This window comes from Corapipo altera, unplaced genomic scaffold, assembly GCF_003945725.1.
Source record: "Corapipo altera isolate COAL_440 unplaced genomic scaffold, ASM394572v1 61029, whole genome shotgun sequence".
In the NCBI taxonomy this organism is placed as follows: Eukaryota; Metazoa; Chordata; class Aves; order Passeriformes; family Pipridae; genus Corapipo; species Corapipo altera.
The window spans coordinates 445,900-457,072 of NW_020885027.1; the positions used below are offsets into that span (position 1 = coordinate 445,900).

Genomic DNA, 11,173 nt, shown 5'->3' on the forward strand with positions numbered 1-11,173 from the left:
CGAGTCCAAAGTAAAGGAAGAGGGGAAAAACCTGCTGGTGGGAGAGCTGCTGCAGTCCGGTCAAAAGCGGCGACTGCAGCCAAGCCGAGGGTGGTGGTCTCAGCTCGGTTGAGAGCGGTGAGCTGCAGTCTTCCTCTGGATCCCACCAGTGGTGGAAAGGTTCTGAAACTCCAGGTTTATATATTCTCCAACTCAGGCAGGAATGATTAGTCCCTCCCTCAGAGCGGGGAATTCCATAAAAGGATGTTCAGTCCTTCCCTCAGAGTGGGGAATTCCATTAAAGGGTGTGAGGGTGCTCAGTCAGGGAATTCCACAAAAGGGCATGAGGACAGGAGCATGGGGGGGGGACACCTCGCAGGCCTCTACTGACAACAGTTTCTGGGAAATGGCATGGAGGGCTATAGAATACACAGTTTTGGGCTACACCCATCCAGTGAGCAGACAGCAGAGAAAGGTACACGGTAACTTTATTTATTTTAAGTTTAGATTTATATTCTTTTTCTCTGTCCACGTGCAAGCATATTATATTTCATTGGTCAGGTACTACTCTTAACGCGCCTAAACTCGTCTTTTGATAGGTGGTCGACAGTTCTTCGTGTGCTGGCAAATCTCAAAACCAGCACCTGTTATTTACAGCAGTTTTGCTCCTTTTCTACTTTCCCATCCTGGATTGTTTACATTCTTTACAACTTCAGAGTTGCAACTGCTCAAATTCAAGGTCTACCATCCAGTCGTTTCCCACAGTGGTGAGGCACTGGATCACGGTCCCAGAGAGGTTGTGGACTCCCCTCCCCATCCCTGGAAGTGTTCAAGGCCAGGTTGGATGGAGCTCTGAGCAACCTGGTCTACTGGAAGGTGTCCCTGCACATGGCAGGAGGCTTGTAACTAGATGATCTTTGAGGTCCCTTCCAACCCAAACCATTCTATGATTCTATGAACTGCATATATCGTGTTTCCTAAAGGGTCATTATTGTGATTAAGAACTGACAGCAGCAAAAATACTGCTCTATTCTGACTTATGAACAGATTACAGCTTGGAAAAATTGAAAAATGTTCTATCCATTGCAAGCAAGGTTCATTAATGCAACTGAAGTGATTTGGCATTTTTCTCTAGAGGGCTTGAAAATCCACACTTTTCTTGTGTACAGTTATTTGTCACAAAGACAAAACCAGAATGACAAAAAGTAATTTCTGTTTCAAGATGCTCCTCACACTGACATTTTCTCTTTAGGCATGTATTATAATATATGCTCCATGAAGTTAGATAACAGTAGATTGAAAAGGCTACTTATATTCAGTGGTATAAGATAGGCATATACACAGCATGCTGTAGCAAATGTGGATAGTCCCTTCCCAAATCTTCGTTCGCGAAGCCTAGCCATGATGACACAGCATGGAAATCAGAGAGAGGTTTGGGTTGGAAGGGACCTCAAAGATTATGTAGTTCCAACCCCCCTGCCATGGACAGGGACACCTTCCACTAGACCAGGTTGCTCAAAGCCCCATCCAGCCTGGTCTTGAACATTTCCAGGGATGGTGTCATAGGTTTACTTGTTTTAAAGAAAAAAACCCGGCTGGGAATTTTTTCCCCTGTCCCACTGTGAAAGAAAGATGTTGTGGAGAGAGGGGGAGGGGGTAGCTAAAGTGATTCACACACACAAAAGAACTAGCCAGCAGCCCCACATTCTAAGTTAATGGGCCTCAGAAGACTGGGGGAGAGAGGTGAGTTTTTCTCCTTGGGAAACTGCAAGGTTTTTACCTTTTATTCTGAGACTCAGGGAGTATGCAGGGTGGAGAAGCAAGCTCCAGGTTCAGTTTGGGTTTTTTTTCCTCCTCGTCTGGGTCGCCGGTTCTTTGAGCCCTGAGGGAGGTCCCAGTTTCGCCTCCGACCCCTCGTGTCCTGTTTTACCCACGGCCTGTGTACCCCCCCTCGGAGCTGCCAGGGATCCGGAAGCTGACAGCATCTTGTGAGTTTTTTTTCTTTCTTCCTGGGTTTCCCCTCTCCTCGTTGGACAGACTGACATCCTGGTCCCTTGCTAGCTGCCACTTTCGTGGTTGAGGGTGGGGGACACACCTTGGGGTCTTGAACAACCTGGCACAGTTGAGATCCGCCATCTGCCACGTGGGGTTCGTAAACAGCGCCCCCTGCCGACCACCACACAGCAACTGCAGGCTCTGTTCCTCCAGAGATCCAACAGCGCCCCCTGCTGGTCGTGCTTAGAATTGCGCCAAAAGGAGTAAAGAACTGGTTTTGGGTGGGAATTTGGGTGCAGGATTGTTGTTTGGTTTTGTTCTTTTGGTGTGCTACCTATACACATCCTTTAATAAAAGGCTGTTAAGTTTTTGTTTCTTTCTCCACATTTCCTCTACTGGACCCTCTTAATTTCGGATTTACAATTGCTTAGAGGGGGAAGCTTGGTCTTCCTCATAACTCACCCTCCTTAGCAAACGCTTCTGTCTTGTTAAACTGAGACAGATGGGGCATCTGCAACATTGCTGGGCAATCTGTGCCAGTGTCTCACCACCCTCACAGGGAAGAATTGCTTCCTAATATCCAATCTAACCCTACTCTCTAACAGTTTAAAACCACTGTTCCTTGTCCTGTCACTACAATTCTTGATAGAGTCCTTCCCCATCTTTCCTGTAGGTCCCCATAATAACAGTGATACTAGTAGCAAAGCAAACTGTGGGAAATACTATTTGAAGGTTTTTAGGTTTTTTCAGTATTTCTCAGAATATTCCGAGTTGGAAGGGACCCACAAGGATCATCGAGTCCAACTCTGAAGTGAATGGCCCATATGGAGATTGAACCCACAACCTTGGTGTTATGCTCTAACCAACTGAGCTAATCTCAGGGTTGTTCTTCCGCCATACTTTAATAAGTACTTTCAATGATAAGTTAAAAAATTCTACTGACTTTAGGCAGTGGAAATAGTTGCTTCATAACAAAAAATTAAAAAATAGCATAGGAATATTATTCAGAACTGCTTTGCATACTCTGTAACAATGTTGTGTTAGTCTTGCTATGTCAAACTATTGAAACAGGAGCCAGGCCTAAAAGAGTTAAATGAGATATCTTGGCCTGCTAAGAAACCCCAATACCTGTTTTGCTAGAAGAACATTTTAGGAGCACTGGTTAATATCATGTTCTGTTCTGATCACTGGACCAAAGGCCTTATTATAGAAAGAATAGGAGTAGTACACACACAGTAACAAATTAGGTAAACTAGATGTTTGAATAAGATATAGAAGGACCAGAGCCAGGATTTTGCAAGCTTGAAGAATTCAGGTCACCTAACTGAAGAGGTCAAATTGAGGAAGACGTCCATGGCGACCACCAGAGGGATGAAGGTTTGAGGAGAAGACCCCCACAGTAGAAGACTGCGCATGTCTGGAAAGACTCTGCCCAGAGACTAGCCTACTTATTAATATGTATGTTAAATGATGTAACCATGTATCTAAAGTGTATAAAATGGTTTGGTTTTGCACTTTCAAGTTGAGCAAGTTTGTCCAGCGCAAGCTGGCTTGCTCCCAACGTTGAATAAACAAATACCTTGCTGTTTAAAGATAAAAAAAAGACTGAGCAGTTTTTCGGACCGAGTTTTTCAGAATCACTATTAAGAAAAGAAGAGCGTGATGCACAAAGCATTAAGACACATCATTTGAGCAGTAACAGACATCTATCTGAAAGCAACAGGATGCACACAATCTTATTACTTCAGCAACAAGCTGAGTTTCTGTGTTATAACATCATTCATTAGAAATAATGGCATTATGCATTGTTGAGGGAGGAAGGGGTTGAAAACAGAAAACTGGCAAGGAGAAAAGAGAATAAGTTGGTTTTAGAATTGTTTTCGCCTAAAGACCAATCTTGCAGCTGGAAATTGTTAAGAATATTGCTTCAGTGTGGGAATCTTCACAGCCTGTGTTTCCTTTAGGTTGTTTTCTGTCTGTTGAAAGAAATGGAATTCTCTCGAAGATGACAGAATGTTGTTAAAAACTTAAAAGCATTCTTTCCTGAAGGCTTGGGGGGAAGGGAGATAAGAGAGAAAGTTTAGAACTGTAAAAACAGCCTAGTGATCCACTTGCGCATGCATCAGGCCTTTGATATGTAAGACAAAGCCCAGACCAGGTTGGTGCTTTTTGCCCCTGCTATGCTTTGCGCTTTTTGGCCCTGCTACATTTTGACTTAACAGTGTATGTGTGTGTCCCTGCAAATGATGGAATAAATCTATTCTTCACACTTCAGTTGTGAGTCGTGGTCATCTTGGTTAACCTGCATCTATCAATTCTTACAATTGTACTACAAAAAGTCAGGACTTCTATTGACAAAAATCTTAGGACCCACGTGTCTGGTTAAATATTCCTTATCCTTGCTGTGGTCAAAAGATCCAAAAAGGTGACAGTTTCAATGTGTAAACTGCAACAGTATCAGCACCAGACCTAAGATTTTTAACATGATCTTCTCACTTGTCAGACAATGCCTGGCTGCTCCATGGTATAGTTGATCCTGGTCATTTCAGGATTAATTAACTTAATGAAGAATGAACAACTGCCATATGCATTGTCTGTCAAATACAATGTCATGTTGGCAATTAGTTAAAAAGAAATTTTTGCAACCTCAAGCATATAATGAAGAGTAGGTAAGCGCAAGAGTAACATACCTATTCTGATGTATGTTTTTAATTTGCTATTATTTATGCAATCTCAAACATGTTTCAGTATGCAATTTGGGAAATAAGACTCACCTCAACTATACTAATCATATGAGGAAGCAGGCGATCCATTCGAACTTCCAGCAACATTACCAAAGCACGACAAACATTTTTGCGTACTTCAGGCTCCTCATCACCAGCCAGTGCAAAAAGATTCTATTGGAAAGTAATACCAGTTGAAAAGCTTCAATTCATCTAGTTCAAATTGTATTTAAATTGACATTATTGGCAAACTAAAGTATACAAACATGTACTTCTGTGCCCTCACACCTCACACCTCAGAAAATCGTATTATTTCCTAAACACATGGTTTAGCAAATGAACTCTTCGGACTTTCAGTGTGTATTGTTACCCAGTGTTTTGGTCATATGTACATTAGACACAAGAACATTATTCCCTGAATTTTTTCCCTAAACATTAATGAAGTTCTGAAGCTAGAAAATGCCTTCAGTACATAACAGCAGCAAATAAAATACTCTGGATAACCCAAAATATTATCCTTCTCATCCACATTCAGTAGTAGTATTCAGAGACCCATAATCTAGACTCAGTGACATAATGATCCCTGTACTGAACTCTCAATCACAGGAAAGTGACAGACTGCTGTCAGTACTTCTATGCAAGAAGTTTCCTCTATTTATGAAAAGGAAGCATTTTTCAAAATACTAATTTCTTGGGCTGGGAGAGTTCTTAGATTATTTTGAGCATAAACATGCAGAATCACTAAGAATGGGAAGCCATCAATGTGGAGTTTGGGGGTAGTGGTGGTTGTAAAACATTATTCAAAGCTCTTGATAAATTAGATATGTTATTTGACTTAACCCCTCCAACCAAGAATGCACACTCACCTCAATAAAAGAATCTATGTGCAACATAAGAGCTTGAGTTCTGCTGATGATGAATTGATTGACACACGCAACAGCATGAGACCTACAAATGGAACAGTTAAAATATGTTTTTCATGACTTAAACATTTTCTAAACTGCACATGGGCATCAAAAACATTAGGAAGTAAATCACACTGTCCAAGCATTTTCTAGAGGCAAGAGGGAACAAATCTGCACATCGATATTGTTACCAAGAAAAATTACTAAACCACATTTTTAAGTACCACCTCCAATATATATAATAAATAATTTTAAATTAAGTATTCAGTAAATAAAAAACATAGTAGGATGACTATACCTGGCACATTCGTTCCAAACAGTATGCAAGGATGATCTTTTTCATAATAATCATAATATAGTATTATGATTATTAATTTTCTCTGATATTAACAATTCCATACAAGTCAACATGGTGACATTTTAGCACGCCCTTCTTCATTATTAAGTATCCAACTTCCTTGGCAAGATGTTTATAATTTAATGAGACCAATATGCATCAGTAATATAGTTGTAGCTTAGAACAAATACACACTTGCATTAGGATATATAATAAAACACTTGTGGTAGAAACAAACTGAAAGTGAAGAACTGGTTCTTCTATTTCACTTCATGCAAAGCCATTGCTTACAAGTCTTTTTCATTCTCAGAGATACAAAAGCCAAATTATATAAGTAAAGGCACAAGATAAAGCTACCTTTAAAAGCCTCTGAAGATCCATTCAAGTATTTTTACTAACGTAACTCCGAACATCTAGTCTGTTCAGACATTTCTTGGAAGAAAGTTTCATAAAACAGTGTTCAAAAGTTGTCTCTTGACAGATTAAAATACTGTTAATATTTAAATACTGTTAAATACTAATAGTATTTTACTGACACTACAAATATTCTTCATACTTCAGCACTATGTACTGAAACCAGGCCACAGGTCAGCAGGTGATCTGCTTTAAAGATGAAACTGGTTTAACTATCTCAATGCCAAAGCTTATCTTTCTACAAGTGCTAGTTCATGTTTCATTATATATTTTCCTTGGGGACCCCTGGTAGTCTAGTGGTTAGGATGCAGCACTCTCACCACTGCAGCCTGGGTTCAATTCCCAGTCAGGGAAACTCCCCCGGGCAGATGGAGTTTGTCAGCCCTGTAAGGCCATCCGTCTAAGAGAAGGTCACTCTAAACATACCTACGTCCTGAGGACCTCACTGCCACTGTCCAGGTTTGCTCGGCCCCGGCAGATGGACCTTAGGATTAAAGGGTGTGCTCAGTTCAGCGCACACTGTGTCTCACCTAAAAAATCCACTGCACAAGCTCGAAGGGTAAAGACCTTTCCCAAATCTTCATTCGCGAAGACTGGTCATACATATATTTTCCTTAATGTGCATCTATTTTAGGTGAGTTTTTAAATCTTATTTAAATCCTATCAAGATATATTCCTAGTTATGTTCTTTCTTCTAGTCTTCACCATCTACTACTGCTGGTAATAATTGAACCCTCCAAGTCATAAAATCTTTCAATATAATTTTCAAACAGGAGTCCAAAAACACATTTCAGAGAATCACACAGAATGGTTGAGGTTGGAAGGGTCCTCTGTAGGTCAGCTGCTCAAATAGGGTCACCTACTGTTGGTTGCAGAGGACCACATCACAATGGTTTTTGAATATCTCCAAGGATGGATGGGGACTCTACCACCTCTCTGGGTAACCTGTGCCAGTGCTTGGTCATCCTCACAGTAAAAAAAGTGCTTCCCAATGTTCAGAGGGAACCTTCTGTGTCTCAGTCTGTGCCCATTGCTGCATGTCCTGTCACTGGACACAAATGAAAAGAGGCTGGCTCTGTCTTCTTTTCACCCTCCCTTCAGGTATATACACACATGGATGATGTCACCCATGAGCCTTCTCTTCTCCAGGCTAAACAGTCCCCGTTCTCTCAGTCTTTCCTCGTAGGAGAGATGCTCCAGTCCCTTCATCATCTTTGTGGCCCTTCACTAGACTCTCTCCAGTAGTTCCATGTCTCTCTTGTACTTGGGAGCCCAGAACTGGACACAGTTCTACAGGTGTGGCCTCACCTGGAGGGTGAGGGGAAGAATCACCTCCCATGCTGGTAACACTCCAGCCCAGGATACCATTCACCTTGTTTGTGGGAAGGGCACATTGTTGGCTTATTTCAGGGTAAAAGCTACTGTTCTTGTTGATAAATATTAGCAATAACAAGTTAAATTTGGAATTTTTCTTCTATTCTATACTTCTGTTACTTTGGAGAGATTAATACTGTATTTAAGTAAAAAGATGTTGAATCCATTTAATTTTATCTAGTTGAAAGATAAAGAGTTTTATAAGTTTTGGTGCAGTTAAAGCAGAAAAATATTTTTCTGCAAGAACTCAGAAACTATTTTCAGTAAATTATTTTTTACTCTCCCATTGCTGCAGTCATAACAAAATGAATGCAAGATAGTTGTTTCTAATCAGAATATGAAATTTTAACCACAGCATTGAAATTTTCATAATAATATGCAAAATATTTAAAAAATTGATTTTCAAAGTCAGAAAGATTCTATATTTGGAAGATGTATAAAGAGGTGAGGTTGATTTATTAACTAAACAGATAAGTGTGGAAATTACTGATGCATGAAATTTCTGTGCCTTCGCTTCTCACATTTGCATATGCAGGATCGTTTAAAAAAACTAAGCATGTTTTAAACTGATCTACAAAATATCAACCTTGCTGCTCATGTAAATAATTTTTTAACGGATAACTTTAGTGTAACACCTACACCTACCTTATTTTTGGACTGCTGTGTTTGAAGAATTGCAAGAATTTAGGTATCATGATATTGAGTGGTCGGTCCAATGCATCACTATCTAAAATTTCAGCAGAATCCTCACATATCTTCTGAAGAGCACCAAATGCACCCTGTTTAAAAACAAACAAAACCCAATAACAACAAAAAAAATATGTTCTTTTACATTTTGAAGAAAGTAACATTTTAGGTTTTGTACCGAACATAATTTTAGCAAAAGACCACAGTAAACATAGCTAATTAACAAAGTAAATGTAGTTGACTAAATATGGAGTTAAATTAAAAAAACCTTAAAGACTTTTTATTTAAGCACTTTATACTATCATCTGTAAGATCTCAAGTTGGATGAGTCTATAACAGGTAAGTGGTAATTTTAATTTTAACATTCAATGCTCATTTATTTATTCATATTATTAAAAATGTTTAAAAGTAAGATTTTTAAAAAATCAGACAAGACTTTTTCTCTTCATAGCTTACAACAGTTAAGCTGGTATTTATTTATTTTCCTTCATAAACACTGAACAAAAAAGATTATATATATGCATATACACACATACAAAGTACTATACATATATACAGTATCTATGAAGAGAGACAAAAAATATTCAAATTTAAATAAATAATCCATTTCAAAATAAGCCTCCTTACCTCACAGGTATTGTAATCTTCAGAATCCAACAGGCTGCAAAGCTTTGGTAAGAGGTCAGGCCAATTCTGTAATTCCCCTTTTGAAGCAATGGTTGTTATCAGAATGCCTAAGTGAATCAGAGGAATAAAGGAAATGAGATCTCATATATCTTTACAGGTTTCACACCAATTTTTCTCATTTTACTCTTCTCAAAGATCTAAGGAATTAAGAAATTTCTTGTTTTATTAAGAGCTGGCAAACATAAAAAGAGGAAATACATTTAATTACAAATGGTATTTAAAGGGCTTTGAAATGCAAAGGCAGATTGCTCCTTCCTGCTGTCATGAAGGGCTCAGATGTGAGAAGTCAAGCACAAAGTAATTCCAGTTAAGGTAATAATCATATCCAAATACTCCAAGGAAGGTTCTGCTCTACGTTTACTAAAAACTGTACAAATCTTGACCTCCAGTAAACATAGAGTAATATCCAGCTCAAGTCACCCCCTCTTTATTATGATACAAAGGCATGAACACTGAAAGATGTCATTCTAAAAAATTATAACCCATTGCTAAATTATGTGTTCACAACTTTACTGTTTACACAAAACATTAAGAGCACATGCTGATGTCCAGGTGTTAGAACGATAAATTAACTTCTTGGTAGAATTGCTTTGTTAAGGTTTAGGGCTGGACATGCTTCAGTGATCTCAGACATAGTGGACACAAAGAATGCAGAATTTATGGGCCACAAGGACATCTGGCAGAACTCTCAAGATAAGGAAGAAACTAATAAAGTCAACTCAGTAACTGTACAGAAATCAGCTCCAACTGCGTAAAAGATAATTCTGGCAGGGGAAGATTGCAACCACTGACTCATGGACCAACGATACAAGAAACCCACTGACCCAAAAGAAGAGGAAGACTGAACATGTGGACTAATTAGCATGGGAAGTGAGAGAATCATTAACCAATAGAAGGTAAAAGACTAATTAATAAGAGAACTATGTAACTTGTAGCCAGTGATCATTAATGCCTTTGTTAAAATGTATAAATAGTGTAAGGTTTTGATGATCGGGGAGCCAGCCTTTTGTGGGTTACCAGTCAGCTCCCTACTTTGCACCAACTAGAATAAAAAAATAGAAATACCTCACATCAGTGTGTGAATTGGCACTCAGGACAACAATTCTAAGACATACCTACTAAGAGCTTACACACTATGGCAGGTCATCCAGTGATCAGTTGTAGGGGTTGGCTGATTCAGATCCAGCAAATAGAGAGGATGGCCCAGAGAGTCACTTCCATTTTCAACACTGTAGTGGGTTTCTGTGGCTGGGTTTTGGTAGCAGGGAGAGCTACAGGGGTGGTTTCTGTTAGAAGTTGCTAGAAGCTTCCCCTGTCCCATGAAGTCAATGCCAGCCGGCTCCAGGACGGACTTCCTGCCGCTGGCCAAGGCCAAGCCAATTGGGAGTAATAGTAATGCCTCTGTGATAACATATTTAAGAAAAGAAGGTTGTTGCACAGAAAGAATTCCAGTCAGGGAAGAGCGGAGTGAGAACATGGGAACAACAAGGTAGACACCAAGGTCAGTGCAGAAGGAGGGGGAGGAGGTGCTCCAGGAGCTGGAGCTGTGGCCCCTGCAGCCCATGGTGCAGACCATGGTGGAGCAGGCTGTCCCCCTGCAGCCCATGGAGGACCATCGGGGTGCAGAGACCCACCTGCAGCCCATGGAGGAACCCATGCTGGAGCAGGTGGATGCATGAAGGAGGTTGTGACCCTTTGGGAGGCCCAGGATGGAGCAGGGTCCTGCCAGAGACCTGCAGTCCATGGAGAGGGAAGCCCATGCTGGAGCAGGTTTTTCCCGGGTAGGACTTGTGTCCCCTGTGGGGGACCCACGTTGGTACAGCTCATTCGTGAAGGACTGCACCCCATGGAGAAGTGACCCACGGGAAAGCAGTTTGGGAAGAACTGCTGCCTGAGGGATGGACTCACGCCAGAGATGTCCATCAAGGACTGTCTCCCATGGGAGGGACCCCACGGGAGCAGGGGAAAGACTCCTCTCTCTGAGCAGCAGCAGAAACAACAACTGACCATAACCCCCATTCCCCATCCCCCTGCACCGCTGGGGGGGAGGAGGGAGAACATGGAAGGAGGGG

The 11,173-nt window shown here is 40.7% G+C and overlaps 1 protein-coding gene across 1 annotated transcript in view; it reads right to left on the reverse strand.

Annotated features, from left to right (window-relative positions):
* LOC113959221 (transportin-1-like) overlaps positions 1 to 11,173 on the reverse strand; it is a 91,068-nt gene that overhangs the window by 35,184 nt on the left and 44,711 nt on the right. Inside the window, exons 4-7 of the mRNA XM_027668093.1 lie at positions 9,042 to 9,148; positions 8,373 to 8,506; positions 5,564 to 5,645; positions 4,749 to 4,871 (exon numbers count right to left, since the gene is read on the reverse strand). Of these exons, the coding sequence (XP_027523894.1) occupies positions 4,749 to 4,871; positions 5,564 to 5,645; positions 8,373 to 8,506; positions 9,042 to 9,148 (446 nt within the window). The remainder of the gene's footprint in view (positions 1 to 4,748; positions 4,872 to 5,563; positions 5,646 to 8,372; positions 8,507 to 9,041; positions 9,149 to 11,173) is intronic.